Source organism: Neophocaena asiaeorientalis, unplaced genomic scaffold (assembly GCF_003031525.2).
Source record: "Neophocaena asiaeorientalis asiaeorientalis breed wild unplaced genomic scaffold, Neophocaena_asiaeorientalis_V1.1 scaffold43, whole genome shotgun sequence".
Taxonomy (NCBI): domain Eukaryota; kingdom Metazoa; phylum Chordata; class Mammalia; order Artiodactyla; family Phocoenidae; genus Neophocaena; species Neophocaena asiaeorientalis.
Window position 1 is genome coordinate 16,194,432 of NW_020173674.1, and position 16,925 is coordinate 16,211,356.

Here is a 16,925-nt window from a genome sequence, read left to right on the forward strand (position 1 = left end):
TCATTCTTTACATTTTATTATGTGTCCTTTGCTTTCAGCTTTGGTAAATACAACTTAAATAAGACACATTTTCATGAACTTACCTTGAATTTTTGAAGTCTAAGACAGTGAAAATATCCTTTTAAAAAAGGAGACTTCTTTTAAAAAAAGAAATTCTATCACCACTATTTCACTGTTGGAAAAGAAAGTCAACTGGACTCATGGCAATGGCCCGGAACCTGGAGTCCAAAGATAGACTTCGGGACAACTATGAACCCTGAAAGTACATGCCAAATTTTGATGTAAATGCATTTTTTTTTTCTGGGGAATAGTTCCAAAGCATTTATCCAATACTTAAAGAGACATCTGACAAACAAAATGTTACTAAATAGTTAATACTTATTGAGTCCTATGTGCCCAGTTCATTTAAAACACTTTACATGTATAAACTCATATAATACTCACAACCACCCTATAAGACAGATGCAATTATCGCCATTTTATAGATAAGGAAAATGAGGCACAGAGAACTAAATGGCAAAACTGGTGTGTGAAACCAGGGAGTCTGTCTCAAACTTACAGTTTTACATATTAAACTAGACTGTTAGGAATTAATAGGATATTTAAGTTCAAGATGGTAAGACTGTAAGTCAAATGGCCAATGGTAAAAAAAAACCAAGTATATATCAAACAAAACTTTATATCGATGACTGATTTCTTGCTCACTTGGTTCAATTACGTTCACATCTGATTTACTTCAAGCTGCAAACACACCCTTTGTGAGAACTAAGACAGTGAAATCTGAAAGAAGAAACTGGCATATTAAATATTCAAATTTACCTTGTGGCCCAGGAGATGCCACCTTTGGGCCAGTGATCTCCAGGTTTGCTTGGTTACGATGTACATTTTCTGCCTGATTCGATTCTACCTTTTTCCCAGGAGTTTTCTTATGATCTCCTTTGGGTTTCTTTACACGTTTGACTTGGAATGTGATCTGGGAAACGAAAACATGTTAGGGACAAATGAGACCAGTTATCACTTCTGTCCATGGCTGTGGGTATTGGTGGCTTTAAGAATAATCAGTCTTGTGCTAGGGTTAAGTTCTTTCCTTCAGTTTAATTCTTAAAGATCTAGATGAAAAATGTTTAGTGAAATAAATAAAATAACCTAGACTTGAAGGGTATAGAGGAAACTGAAAAGTAAGATGTCTGAACTGGGCTGTTCCCAAGTCTGCAGGCTTTGAGTGTGGTTTCACACCCATCCCACTTCCTTTGCCTCCTGGAAGAGCCAGCGATACCTAAGTAACATGAAATGCTTCTGGCAGTACAATTCCCATGTGAAGGCTGACTGGAACGTGGAGTAAAGTAGAGCCACTCACCCAATAGAAACCGTTACACTTTGCAAACTAGGAGCACCTCCCATACCCCCAAAGACCTGGGCTACAATTTGATAAGAATTGAGTTAGCAAACACTTACCCACTCTGTTGCTTCATCATCTTCACTTCTGCAGTCTCCATAGCAAGAGCTTCTGGCCACTCCATCCTGGGGGCCTTTCTTCAGTACTCGTATCCCCTGTAAGTCCAGACGCCGTCCTTTCATCTCTAGTGCTCCCCCAAAGCCTTCCAGAGGCCATGCCTGTTGAAATTCATCCACCAAAGCTAAAATCTCTTCTGACACTTTTGTTTCATCTGAATTCTCCATCTCATCAGAACCATTGCTTTCCTCAACCACTGTACCTGCAATTCAAGTGCCAGCATGTTATTAAAAATTACAATCATTCAAGTACTTGAGGGACTCCAACCATGCTGAGAAAAGTTCTGGCTCTGTTTAGAGGCACTTCTATAGTCCATCTTCATAAAAATACCATTCAACATCTTCAAAATTCATAATATAATATCATCTTTGTCATCTAGCTTTTGTAAAAAACCTGGCTGAGCACAATGGGCAGCAGCTAGATGGCAGGAGGTCATAGATTATGTCACTAGTGAGCATGAAGATGGCCATTTTATTTTTTAAATTATTTTTAAAATAAATTTATTTATTTATTTGGGCTGTGTTGGGTCTTCATTGCTGCACGCAGGCTTTCTCTAGTTGTAGCGAGCAGGGGCTACTCTCCGTTGTGGTGTGTGGGCTTCTTGTTGAGGTGGCTTTCCTTGTTGCAGAGCACAGGCTCTAGGTGCGCGGCCTTCAGTAGTTGTGGCACATGGGCTCAGTAGTTGTGGCTCGTGGGCTCTAGAGTGCAGGCTCAGTAGTTGTGGCGCATGGGCTTAGCTGCTCCGCAGCATGTGGGGTCTTCCCGGACCAGGGCTTGCACCCATGTCCCCTGCGTTGGCAGGCAGATTCTTAACCAATGCGCCACCAGGGAAGTCCTGAAGATGGCTATTTTATATGGGTATTTTTTAGGGAAAAAAACCCAACTTGCTCTAGACATGAGACAGAGATGGCAAAGATGAAGTTTATTATGAAATATTATTTACTTAATATATATACAGGATTCTTCAAGCTTTATTCAAATAGCATATGAAATATCATAGCTGTTCAGACCGTACAGTCTGCCTTAACTGAACAATGATTTGTTTAGTGGACAATTATCCTAATTCCACACGAAGGCTCCCATTTTCACTAATGGCTAATATAAGAAATAGCAATATACTAGTGTAATTTTTTTCTAAAATGGTTATCAAGATATTTATTACGTTGCTCATGTTTCTTATATAAAGACCCTCATGGATGTTTCTCAGTGCAATGGCCTAGTAAAAATTCTCTCTCGAGAAGTCAGTATGTTTCCATTATTATACACTGCAGGTTACACAACCTTACAAGTTCCTCTCTATGCTTACCTAGAAAGCTTAAGACAAAATTAGTCTAAGTTTCTTAATAGAATGCCTTCCTTTCTTAAAAAAATTCTTTACTATTTAACTTTTGCTATTTTGAATTAATGGCTCAATCTTATATTGTGTGTTCTGTGAAAGTTATCTTCAATCCTTTTTGGAAGTGTACAGGGTACAAAAATGAACAACAAAATGGAATGCCTCCTTTTGTAATATGTACCCACTGGACAACCTGAGAGCTTGGGGTTGATTGTTCACAAAATGCCAGTCTGCGTTATCTCAATAATCTTCAATTGGTAATTCTGGCTCGTTCAGTGATTTAGAACATGGCATTAATAAGGCCAACGTCAGGAATCTCATAACCATATCACCAGACCTATAGCCATAGTGAGTAACCCATTTTAGAAATGCATAGTTTTAGTTTCTGAGAAGGCTTGGGGTAAGAAAGATGGCTGATTACCATGGCTAAAAACAAAGCTTTGAGCCCCTCTCACAGAAGGTCTGCAGCGTCACCCTTAGCTCTCTGGTGGCATCTCTTATCTCCTATCCCACTTTCTATTCCAGAATGTGGGAAGGTCATTGCCAGGCTGAGAGTACTGCAAGAAATCTCTTGTCGTTCTTGAAAACGCTATAGGGCTCTTCCGTTTGTTAACAGGTGACTACAAAATGTACTGCTGCCCTTTCAAGTAAGTTTCTTTTAGGTTTTCTGAGCCAATCTGCTAGATTCTATTGCTTAACATTGTCATTAATGTTCTGAAACAAGAATAAAGTAAAACAGGGGTTTGTAAAGTCTTTTTCTTTAGGGTATTTGGATAAAAATGTTTGGTTACTTGCCAAAATTATGTGGCCAGTAGTATAAGTAGGCTGGACAAAGAGTTTTTATTTTTAGTTTGTATCTTGTTTGCTACTATATTCCAAATGTCCAACATTGCACCTGGCACACAGCAGGCACAAGTAGCTGTAGAATCAATTAATGGGAACTCAGGAATACTTTGCTTTGTGAGATCCTTGAGGATCTGCTGTTCCTCTTTCTGCCCTGTCCTGCTGGAAATTCAAGACTTTTTAAACTCTAAAAAGTGTCATCTGTTAAAGTACTGTCAACCCAGAGGAACAGTAAGCAAACAGAAAGGCAGGCACCATGTTTTCAGCATAGTGTCTGGCATACTACGTGACTTACAAACGTCTCAGTAGCTAATCCCGGAAAGCAGCTGAAAAGGATTGCTATAGGGATCCCAAAAAGGAACTTAATTAGAATTGCCTGGCAACAGAGCTACCTCTAAGTACTCCTCATGTTATTTTAGCTTCTTCTCCTTATTTCTCCTATGGCCATGGGGTTCCTTGCACCTGGTCCTGAGACAGAAGAGGATTTTTGATAGATTTGGCCATAGCCAAGAATACGGGTTTAAAGAAAAGTGGCTTTTGGTCAAAGGTGGACAGCCGGTAACTAATTCCCCAGTGTATAGTTAGAGCTGCATAGGGATACTGTTTGTGGAAGCCTTATTTCCATTCAGTAACTACTACTATCTAGAAAGCATTCATGTTTTTTAGTTGCAAAATGTTCTGCAAGCCCAGGTCCCAAAGGTTGATTGATACTTCCCCGTGCCCTTACCATATGGTAATAGATATCATTATCAAAAAGTTCTTAGAGAAGGGGCCTTTCATTGATGAAAATCAGTATTCAATTGAGAAACTATGGAACTTGCTGTGGTCTGCTGCGGCTGGCAGCCATTCGGCCTTTTCCAAGGCTGCTGGGGTTGGGGTGATAGCAATTCTTAGAGAACACCACCAAATAAAGGTGAGGAATGGGGATCTCATAAATGTGCTACGAGTGAGAAAACATAAACCAATCTTTATTTATTTAGACCCTATTACATGCCCATCTCCATGCTGGGAGCAAAAGGAATCTGGTCCCAAGGAATTAAAAATAATCAAGCTGGAGACACAAAAATATACATCAATACATTAAACAATGAGAGAACAATTACATTAAATTTTTTTTTTTCTAAAGGAAAAACACAATTGAATGTGGTCACAAAATGCTTCTTACAGGAGAGTAGACTACCTGAGGCAGGATTCAGACAGAATAGAGGTTCAGGGAGGGCACTCCCCGAGTGATGAAACTAAAAAAGGTATGTATATACTCACATACCCATATACACCCATATAGATACAGGCATAAGGAAGGTATATGTGAAGGCGCTACTAATTTTAAATTAACTAGAACAAAAAACATATACAGAGTATATCAGCCAGTAAGATATTTGGGGAAAGTGGGTGACACTGAGAGTATCTGGGAAAGTCAGGAAGAAGATTCATTGTAAAGGGAGCCTCTAGTATGTTAAGCAAAGAATAACAAGATGAGAGCCACAATATTTATAACGGTTAGATTAGTAAATCAGCTGGTGATTTAGGAGTTAGGGGGTGGAGGACAGAAGGAAGACAGAACATAGGACAATTATAAAGGTGCTTCAACAGTCTCTATAGGAGTTATATAAAGAGAAGGTGACAGGCTGGGGGTAAATGGGAGATTTTAGAAAGGGAGGGAAAGAGGCATGAAGAAATTTCAATGAAGAAAAATTAATAGAATTTGGTAATTATATGGATATAATGGCAAACAGAATAAATCCAAAGATGATGTCAAGATTTTTTTACTATGTGAAATTTTAGCATCGGTGAATATGAAAACATAATGTTATTTACAAAGATGATGGAACTGGTAGAGGACAATAGGATAGTGTTGGGATTTCAGAAGCTTATTCATTCATTAATTCATTTAAACACCTGTTGTTATGTGCTTAAGAATATGCTGAGGGCTCAGGATATAACAACCCATGGAGCTATGGTCTAGGCTAGAATGGATGGAGGAACATATCTCCAAACATTGTCCAATAAGCAGCTGGAAATACAGAAGTCAGGTCTGGAGAAAGGTCTGGACTAGAGAGGGATCTCAGAAGATTTTAAGTTATACTTGAAGTAGGAAGAAAAAGTAAATATTAGACTGCTGCTTGCGGGGCAGATGCTATGATGAAAACTGGAAACAGAGAGACTGAGACCCATATCTTTATTTTTTCTTTATCTTCTTCAACATGTACCATTTTCAAACTGGAAAAAGGAGAATAAATATTGTGAAGTGAAGAGACTGAGCACCCGCAGTGAGGCTTGTATGAGTTCATGTTTTTTCACTTTGATGAATCTTATCTCAGCGTACTGGGAAAACTCACAGCTGAGTCTGTGAGGTAATCTGGCAAGAATCACAGGGACAAGGAGAAGTGTTGAGAGATGGAGAGAAGCGTATGTAGTTCTGATTAGAAAAAGAAAAAAACAAACCAAAAACAGAGAGAAAAAAGAAAGAAAAAAAAAAAAAGGAAGAAAAAAAGAAGTCCAGGGCTTCCCTGGTGGCGCAGTGGTTGAGAGTCCGCCTGCCGATGCAGGGGACATGGGTTCGTGCCCTGGTCTGGGAAGATCCCACATGCCGTGGAGTGGCTGGGCCCGTGAGCCATGGCCGCTGAGCCTGCGCGCCCAGAGCCTGTGCTCCACAATAGGAGAGGCCACAACAGTGAGAGGCCCGCGTACCGCAAAAAAAAAAAGGAGTCCACTGTAACTTTGCAACATTCCAGACACACCTGGAAATTCATGGTCTGGGTACCACAGTTTAAGAGATTTTCAAAGTGGACCATATTCATAGAAAAGTGACTTGGTTAAAGTACTCAAAACCATGTTAAATGAAGAAGGACTGAAGAAATCAAGGGTGATCCCGTAGTAGGAAGAGTAGCTGATATACTGCACGCATGTGCGCGCGCACACACACACACACACACACACACACACACACACACAATCAGACTTGAAAAATATTTTGCTGGAAAGATTAAAAAAAAAATTCCAGAGTGAGTACTTCAAGGATGCTGAAGGGACTAAAAACTATAATAAAGAGAAATTATTGAAGAAAGTGCGGACATTTAGCTAAAAGAAACAAAAACATGGCGGGTGGGTAGACAGGAGCAACACTCATCTTCAAATGTCTAAGGAAATGTGACATTAGCGAGAGGCAAGACTTTGTTAGCCTCAGGGCGCAGGACTAGAAACGAGAAGTCACATTTTAGCTCAATATTAGGAAAGACTTATGAATGGTCAGAACTGGAATGGGCTACCCAGGGAGAGCCTGAGCTGCCCATGCCTGGAGGAGAAGCAGAAGCCAGACTATGCTGGGAACACTACTGAGAGGGAGAGGACCCTCAGAAGGTGATTTAAAAAGGTGACTGTGTTTGATAAGAAGCAGTATTAATAATCTCGGAAGAGAGGTTTCAAGAAGAGTTTTAGGGAGTAGAGTCTGAAAAGATAAGTGCTACGTTCAAAATGAAATAGATCGAGAATAAACAGAGGTAAAGGTCACACCTTCAAAGAAATGACCAGCAAGACAAAATCCTTCCTTCAAAGTTTGGACTCAAAACATCTCCTCCAGAAAGTCTTACATGATTAATATCCATTTACTATTAGACTGTGGTTTCTGAAGGCAAGCAGGCATATTCTACCTTTAAGGATATGTTCCTTTGTCTCACAAAATAGAAAGTATACTATGGAATTAGACGAAGTTGGTTTCAAATTAGGACTCCACCACCATAGGACCTTGGGCAATTCTGCCTGGAGTTCTAGTGCCTTCTCTGCAGCAACATGGATAGACGTGGAGGGCATTATGCTAAGTGAAATAAGTCAGACAGAAAAGGCAAATATTGTATGATATCAGTTATATATGGAATCTAAAAAATATAACAAATTAGTGAATATAACAAAAAAGAAGCAGACTCACAGATATAGAGAACATACCAGAGGTTACCAGTGGGGAGAGGGAAGGAGGGAGGGGCAATATAGGAGTAGGGGATTAAGAGGTACAAACTATTAAGTATAAAATAAGCTACAAGGATATATTGTACAACACGGAGAATGGCCAATATTTTATAACAACTATAAATGGAGGATAACCTTTAAGAATCACTATATCGTACATCTGTAACATGTAACATTGTACAGCAACTGCACTTCAATTAAAAAAAGGCAGTTGGGCTTCCCTGGTGGCGCAGTGGTTGAGAGTCCGCCTGCCGATGCAGGGGACATGGGTTCGTGCCCCGGTCTGGGAGGATCCCACATGCCGCGGAGCAGCTGGGCCTGTGAGCCGTGGCCGCTGAGCCTGCGCGTCCGGAGCCTGTGCTCCGCAATGGGAGAGGCCACAACAGTGAGAGGCCCGCGTACCGCAAAAAAAAAAAAAAAAAAGGCAGTTATCTCTTCTTTGAAGTCAGAGTATAAACCTGTGGACTGAAGACTTAATGCATAAACAATGGCATAAAATTTCAAGCCAGTAATCAGAAGGCACAAAAGGCTTAGATTAAATTACTCAGACTAAGGTAGGCAGGGAAATGATTCACTTCTGAGAAGAAAACAACAATCATGAGTTTTCATTTGCACCAGTGGTGCTCTTCCTTCTTTTATCTGGGTTAGGATAGTTAAGAGAAGACTGAGAATTTGGAGAAAATAACCTAGAAAAGCAAATAGGGAATTGTTCCTGTAATAACTCTTGAGCAAAGATGTCAGGGCCCCCTTTACTGACGTTCATTGAGCAGATACTGTGTGTATGTATTTGTGAGGACTTTAGCTCACAAGCAGCCTCTAGGTCGGGAAGCAGCAGAGTCACACCTGTGTTTGCATTGATAGAAATGAACATTTCCTGAGTTCCATCTGTGTGCTAGTCCATCTCTGTACTGGTAGAAATGTTTCCCTAAGTTATTTCATTTAAATATTCAAGAGCACTCTGAGGCTTTTTTTTTTTTTTGAGGTAAGGAAGGCTCAGCTTGCCCAAGATTTAACAACTAAGTAGGTGGTGGAGCCAGGACATGATAACAATATCTCTGACTACAAAACCTACGCTCCACAGATCAGGTTTCTGGGGCAGAAATTCTGGAGTATATGATGAGCTATTAAAGCAGTGGTTTTTAAAATGTTAATCAGCTACACGATTTTCACCAATCCTTAGCAAAGTGAGAAGCAAAACAAGAACATATATCTAAAATTATAATACACACACACAACTTATGTCCATCCAGATACACACTCGTTGGTGTAAAGTTGCCAACTGTCCATTTTTGAGAAAGACTGACCTTTATTCTAAGATTGCCTTTGTACTTTTTTGATATTAAAATGTTGTTTTATAAAATAATGGTAATAGCAGATGCTGGTTTTCTTTAAAAATGACCTTACAAATTAAAAAATAAAGTTCTAATCTATCAAACCCCTATTTCTTTTTTAAAAAATTTTACTTTATTTTTTTATACAGCAGGTTCTTATTAGTTATCCATTTTACACATATTAGTGTATTTATGTCAATCCCAATCGTCCAATTCATCACACCACCACCACCAACCCCCGCCAATTTCCCCTCTTAGTGTCCATACGTTTGTTCTCTACATCTGTGTCTCTATTTCTGCCTTGCAAACTGGTTCATCTGTACCATTTTTCTAGGTTCCACATATATATGTTAGATACGATATTTGTTTTTCTCTTTCTGACTTACTTCACTCTGTATGACAGTCTCTAGATCCATCCATATCTCTGCAAATGACCCAATTTCGTTCCTTTTTGTGGCTGAGTAATATTCCATTGTATATATGTACCACATCTTCTTTATCCATTCGTCTGTCGATGGGCATTCAGGTTGCTTCCATGACCTGGCTATTGAAAATGGTGCTGCAATGAACATTGCGGTGCATGTGTCTTTGTGAATTATGGTTTTCTCAGGGTATATGCCCAGTAGTGGGATTCCTGGGTCATATGGTAAATCTATTTTTAGTTTTTTAAGGGATCTCCATACTGTTCTACATAGTGGCTATATCAATTTACATTCCCACCAACAGTGCAAGTGGGTTCCCTTTTCTTCGCACCCTCTCCAGAATTTGCTGTTTGTAGATTTTCTGATGCCCATTCTAACTGGTGTGAGGTGATACCTCATTGTAGTTTTGATTTCTATTTCTCTAATAATTAGTGATGCTGAGCAGTTCTTCATGTGCTTCTTGGCCATCTGTATGTCTTCTTTGGAGAAACGTCTATTTACGTCTTCTGCCCATTTTTTGATTGGGTTGTTTGTTTTTTTAATATTGAGCTGCATGAGCTGTTTATATATTTTGGAGATTAATCCTTTGTCCGTTGCTTCATTTGCAAATATATTCTCCCATTCTGAGGGCTGTCTTTTTGTCTTGTTTGTAGTTTCCTTTGCTTTGCAAAAGCTTTTAAGTATCATTAGGTCCCATTTGTTTATTTTTATTTCCATTACTCTAGGGGGTGGATCAAAAAAGATCTTGCTGTGATTTATGTCAAAGCGTGTTCTTCCTATGTTTACCTCTAAGAGTTTTATAGTGTCTGGTCTTACATTTAGGTCTCTAATCCATTTTGAGTTTATTTTTGTGTATGGTGTTAGGGAGTGTTCTAATTTTATTCTTTTACATGTAGCTGTCCAGTTTTCCCAGAACCACTTATTGAGACTCTTTTCTCCACTGTATATCCTTGCCTCCTTTGTCATAGATTAGTTGATCATAGGTGCGTGGACTTATCTCTGGGCTTTCTATCCTGTTCCATTGATCTATATTTCTGTTTTTGTGCCAGTACCATATTGTCTTGATTACTTTAGCTTTGTAGTATATAGTCTGAAGTCAGGGAGTCTGATTCCTCCCGCCTCAGTGTTCTCCCTCAAGACTGCTTTGGCTATTCGGGGTCTTTTGTGTCTCCCTCTAGTTCTGTAAAAAATGCCATTGGTAATTTGACAGGGATTGCATTGAATCTGTAGCTTGCTTTGGGTAGTATAGTCATTTTCACAATATTGATTCTGCCAATCCAAGAACATGGTATATCTCTCCATCTGTTTGTATCATCTTTAATTTCTTTCATCAGTGTCTTATAGTTTTTTGCATACAGGTCTTTTGTCTCCCTAAGTAGGTTTATTCCTAGGTATTTTATACTTTGTGTTGCAATGGTAAATGGGAGTGTTTCCTTAATTTATCTTTCAGATTTTTCATCATTAGTGTATAGGAATGCAAGATATTTCTGTGCATTTTGTATCCTGCAACTTTACCAAATTCATTTATTAGCTCTAGTAGTTTTCTGGTGGCATCTTTCAGATTCTCTATGTATATAGTATCATGTCATCTGCAAACAGTGACAATTTATATTCCTCTTATTTCTGTTTCTTCTCTGAATGCCGTGGCTAGGACTTCCAAAACTATGCTGAAAAATAGTGGCGAGAGTGGACATCCTTGTCTTGTCCCTGATCCAGAGGAAATGGTTTCACTTTTTCACCAATGAGAATGATGTTTGCTGTGGGTTTGTCATATATGGCCTTTATTATCTTGAGGTAGGTTCCCTCTATGCCCACTTTCTGGCGAGTTTTTATCATAAATGGGTGTTGAATTTTGTCTAAAGCCTTTTCTGCATCTATTGAGATGGTCACATGGTTTTTATTCTTCAATTTGTTAATATGGTGTATCACACTGATTGATTTGCATATATTGAAGAATCCTTGCATCCCTGGAGTAAACCCCACCTGATCATGGTGTATGATCCTTTTAATGAGTTGTTGGATTTTGTTTGCTAGTATTTTGTTGGGTGATATTGGTCTGTAATTTTCTTTTTTGGTAGTATCTCTGTCTGATTTTGGTATCAGGGTGATGGTGGCCTCACAGAATGTGTTTGGGAGTGTTCCTTCCTCTGCAATTTTTTGGAACAGTTTGAGAAGGATGGGTGTTAGCTCTTCTCTAAATGTTTGATAGAATTCACCTGTGAAGCCATCTGGTCCTGGACTTTTGTTTGTTGGAAGATTTTTTAATCACAGTTTCAATTTCATTACTTGTGACTGGTCTCTTCATATTTTCTATTTCTTCCTGGTTCTGTCTTGGAAGGTTATATCTTTCTAAGAATTTTTCCATCTCTTCCAGGTTGTCAATTTTATTGGCATAGAGTTGCTTGTAGTAGTAGTCTCTTAGGATGGTTTGTATTTCTGTGGTGTCTGTTGTAACTTCTCCTTTTTCTTTTCTAATTTTATTGATTTGAGTCCTCTCCCTGTTTTTTGATGAGTCTGGCTAATGGCTTATCAATTCTGTTTATCTTCTCGAAGAACCAGCTTTTAGTTTTATTGATCTTTGCTATTGTTTTCTTTGTTTCTATTTCATTTATTTCTACTCTGATCTTTATGATTTCTTTCCTTCTACTAGGTTTTGGTTTTGTTTGTTCTTCTTTCTCTAGTTCCTTTAGGTGTAAGGTTAGATTGTTTATTTGAGATTTTTCTTGTTTCTTGAGGTAGGCTTATATTGCTATAAACTTCCCTCTTAGAACTGCTTTTGCTGCATCCCATAGGTCAAACCCCTATTTCTGAGAACCACAGGCAAATGACACACAGTGTATGGAAGCTGAAGGCCTGAGGATGAGTTTTAGTTATACATCACCTACTAAAGATGTTAGGCAAGGTACCTAACTACTCTGAGTCTCAATTTTCTCAGCTACAAGATGGGGTTAATATCTATTTCACAAGGTTAATACACATTCATAACTTTGTAAGGTATAAAGTACCACAAAAGGTAGTGATTATCATAATAATTTATGGTTACTGGAGCGGGCTTAACTATTTGTATTTCTTTAAAATTTCCTACAAAAATAGAGTTTTTAAAAATTCTTTAATGTCTGTGCTTGACTTTTATTATACCATACTCTTTATATTAAAAAACAGAGTCTTTCTGACTCCTAACCACATACCATGACTGTGGTCCCTGTGGACTTGTCAGTATCCCAGAATTTACACACAGGAAAAAAAAAAAAAAAAGTTAGTAGCTAAGAGTAAAACTAGTAAGAGTCATCATTATACTATAATTAAATTAGCAATGTGAAAAGGAATGCACCCTAAGAGACAATTTGCATAATGTTGAAGGGACTTGGCAAACACCTAGCCCTAGCCAGGGCAACCATTCAGTGTTCCCAGTATGGGGATGGAATGGAACTACGTGGGAAACATGAAACTAAAGAAACTTAAACACTAGGTTATCTGCCTCAAGCAATGATGTATTTGGAAAACGAAGAGACAAAGAATAAGATTTTGGTTGGGTTTTATTCTGAATTGTCGTAGGAAAAGACTCTAATTTGGTAGTCATGAGTATTCCACTCATTAAGGAGTTGTATTGGAATAGGAAGTTTCTGTAAACTGAAAAAAATACCCCAGGACTTCCCTGGTGGTCCAGTGGTTAAGACTCCATGCTTCCACTGCAGGGGCCATGGGTCTGATCCTTGGTCGAGGAGCTAAGATCCCGCATGCCCTGTGGCGTGGCCAAAAAAAAAAAAACCAAACCAAAAAACCCCAAAACCCCTTAACATTACTCAGTATCAACCTCCCTTATGATGTTCATTTGGTTGTATGGGTACCTGATGTCAGTAAGAGACATGAGGCTGCCAGGCACTAGAGAGGAGTAGACCCACTGTGAATGAACAAAGTGGCCACCTGGTTTAAAAGTCAATTTCTTTTGAGTTGGTAAATGGAAAATTAATTTCCTTAAAGCCCAATGATTTCTGGTAGAACTGATGAAACTAATTCCCTAAACCTGCAAAAGTGAAGGTCACAACTTCCTCCTTTGAGGTCTAGCTTGCTTCTCTTAGACATTGTTTTTCATACACAATACCACTTAGAAGGAAACACAAAATTCTGTAATTGCTAAATATGTTAATCCAATCTACACAGGAGGGCCAAGGACACATTTCATTACTCTAACAAATATTTACTATACACAGGAATATAACGTTATAAAGGACACAATATATAAGAAGCTCACAGTCTGATGCAACGTAAGACATACAAGCAATTAATATTGTATAAAATATGCCTTGACAAAAAGTAGGAACAAGATAGCAAATGGAGCAACTAAATGTTTGGAGACCTTTGTGAATGCTTCACAGAGGAGATGACATTTGAGCTGGATCTTGGAGATGCATGGGAGTTGTCTATAAAAAGCACAGAACATGCAGGGGTCCTTCTCAGCCTATGCAAAGACACGGAGGCTCAAAGCAGCATGGCACGTGAGGGAAATAGTGAAAGGTCTGTACTTCCTGCTATGCAGAGTACTAGTAGATGGTACAGTTCAGCTGGAGACAGAATCAAGGGCTAAACTGCCTCATATCCCACATTAAGACATTTGGACTCTTCCGATAGGTAACAGCTACTGAAAACTTTAAATGTAGGCAACTTACCAGATCAGGTCTGATTTCAGAAACAACTCTTTGGACACACAAGAAAGTGGTAACAGGGGTTGTTTCTGCTTTGTAAATTGTATACCAATTTCTATGTATTATCTCTCTTTTTCTCCCCTACACACATACACACCCCCTGCCTCTCTCGCACTCTCCATACATAGACTGAAGTAAAGGACTAGATATAGCGAAGCCAATCGTGAACCTACTACAACAGCCCTGGCAGAAATGAAGAAAGTCTAAATTCAGACAGTGCCACAAAGAACAGATTAGATGAAGAGATGATATATTTAACAGGTCTTAGGGATTGACTGGACACAGTGATGACTGGATGAGTTGTGCCATTAACAGGGAGCAGGAATATAGGAACTAGAAACAGTTCAGGAAGTAGGGCAAAATGAGGACAAGTTCAATTTTAGACATGTTAAGTTTGAAATGGCTGTGGCACGTCCAGATAAAGAGACCACTAAAAAGGTAGAAATAAGATCTGGAGTCACAAAGAATGTCTTAGCTGAAAATACAGATTTAGAGTCATTGGTATACTCCAAAGTATCTGAAACACCAAGAGATAACACATGCAGGACTAAGAAAAGAAGACCAAGGTTAAGATCCTGGGTAAAAAAAATAAAGGGCAAAGTAAAGAATAAGTGAATGAAATTGAAAAAAGATATTCTGAGGACAAGGAAAAAAACCAAGAACAAGTGATATCCCAGAAGCCAAGAGGAGAAGAAGGAGAAAGTTTCAAGCGAGGAGTCGTGCACAGTTCCAAAGGCAGAAAAGAGGTTAAGCAGGATGAGTACTTAAAAGAAGTCATTGGGCTTCCCTGGTGGCGCAGTGGTTGAGAGTCCGCCTGCCGATGCAGGGGACATGGGTTCGTGCCCCCATCCAGGAAGATCCCACATGCCGGCTAGGCCTGTGAGCCATGGCTGCTGAGCCTGCGCGTCTGGAGCCTGTGCTCCGCAATGGGAGAGGCCATGACAGTGAGAGGCCCGCGTACCGCAAAAAAACAAACAAAAGATAGAAGTCACTCATTTTGGCAATTATAAATTGATAATCTTAAAACTTTTTAGAACAGCATAGCTCAAAATGTGGTCATAAAATGGAATTTTAGGAAAGGGCCTGGTAGGCATGCCCGTTATTTCAAATCTTTAAATTTTATTGGGTTAGTATAAATACAACTTGCTTTTTTTTTCAATGACTTACTCAATAGACTAATGACATTAAGAAGAAAGACTCGTACATAAATCAAATTTGTTCTAGCAAATGAAGATGCTGAGGTGGAGAAAACAGAAAGAAGTGTGCAGAGCATTTTCACTTTATAGCTTGCCTTCTGCCTCCCAATCTTGAGGGTCACCTTCATGATCTACAATATAGTAAGTGACTGTTAAAAGAAAGAACAAACGCTTGAGAGTAGAGAAAGCCTAAGCTTCAAGTCTGAGAGTTGATTTTACTCCAGAAGCACAGCTCAGGTCAAATCAACTTACTTTCAAGTCTAAGGACATCTGAGTCCCTCCCTGAATTCTCAACAGAGAGCACAGGGTCTTCCTCTGTTCCTGTCTCAGAGGGCTCTTCTTCAGCAGCATCCAGTGACTGTGAGTTGTCAAAATATTTCTGTTTGTCATGGCTGTTGTCCAGGGTTTTCGCATGACAATTACCTCAATGACAAGAGACACAGATAGAGCACATTAGAAACCTCTCTTGTGTAGTCCCATAGCTCAAGGTCCCCAACTATCAAGAAGAGCAAAAAGGTGACTGTCGGTTTTTCTCCAGCAGAACATGCACAAATCAGTGAGGTGGAGTGCCCAAAGGCAGACCATAATTGTGATTCAAGATTTTGCACTGAAGTTCAAGTTTCACCTGTTAGGCTATTTTAAGTATTTGGGGAAAAAACTATAACAACAAAGATCAAGTCCCAAGATCTCCTTCCATTCATAATGAATGACTGTGAAACACTTCTCTGAAAGTCAGAAACATCATAAAAAAGTGGTTTTCCTTCTATTTGCCTTTTGAAGGTGAGAAATAACAGATTAGTACCTGAATAAGTCTGGAGATAGATGAATTATAGCTGAAAAATATACCATTCTTGCATCATAGTTTAAAATGAAAGATATACCAAAAGGTAAAGGATTATAAATTAAAAACCAAGGACTTAGAGGGGGATAGTGGTGGCAGAGAATCCACATTTAAGACTGTCAGATCACACAGGTGCCTATTTTTTTTTGAAAAACAAGTTCTGATCATGTAATAAAGATTTACCTAAGCATAAAATGTCACATCTTGAATGTAATCATAGCACTCTGTGATACCTTCTGATATGTATAGTGAGCATGACCTTTTGCTACAGTTTTGGCCAGGAGTCGAAGAGCTTCGACCTTATTAGGGATTGTATGTTAACAGGGGTAAAGAGCCACTATCCAGCTCCACCTGATGGACATTCTCTGGGTAGGAGAATGTGTTACTAGGCTGTTGTGTATGCTGTAGTGGGAATCTGGCTGGCTGAACAGGTCTCCTCATGTTCCATGTGCGTTGCTACTGAAAGTGCATGGTCAGTGGAAGCCTACATGCATATTATAGGACAATTCTCTGGGTAAGAGTGTAAAAGTAACTTTCCTCCTTTATCAGAACGTCCAAACATTCTCTACAAGTTTTTTTATTTTTTAAGAGAATGTTGCCCCAAAGAGATATATGTACCCAATCAGGCTGTCTCTGCGGCAATGGAAATACAAGAAGTCTCTTTCTGGATCTGATGACTCCCTTTCAGATTCCACAATTTTGGAAAGCATTTCTCGGGCCATTTTCCTTATTGTGCCAAGAAAACATAATGGACTCAAAACCTTTCCCAACTTCCTA

At 39.1% G+C, this 16,925-nt stretch overlaps 1 protein-coding gene across 3 annotated transcripts in view; it reads right to left on the minus strand.

Annotated features, from left to right (window-relative positions):
* The window catches only part of TTC17 (tetratricopeptide repeat domain 17), a 146,664-nt gene that overhangs the window by 43,118 nt on the left and 86,621 nt on the right, over nucleotides 1-16,925 (minus strand). For 2 of the 3 annotated variants that reach the window (XM_024749051.1, XM_024749050.1), the window contains exons 17-19: nucleotides 15,560-15,730; nucleotides 1,456-1,715; nucleotides 820-973 (exon numbers count right to left, since the gene is read on the minus strand). In XM_024749051.1, the coding sequence (XP_024604819.1) occupies nucleotides 820-973; nucleotides 1,456-1,715; nucleotides 15,560-15,730 (585 nt within the window). The remainder of the gene's footprint in view (nucleotides 1-819; nucleotides 974-1,455; nucleotides 1,716-15,559; nucleotides 15,731-16,925) is intronic. The other variant, XM_024749052.1, reaches the window with a different exon arrangement.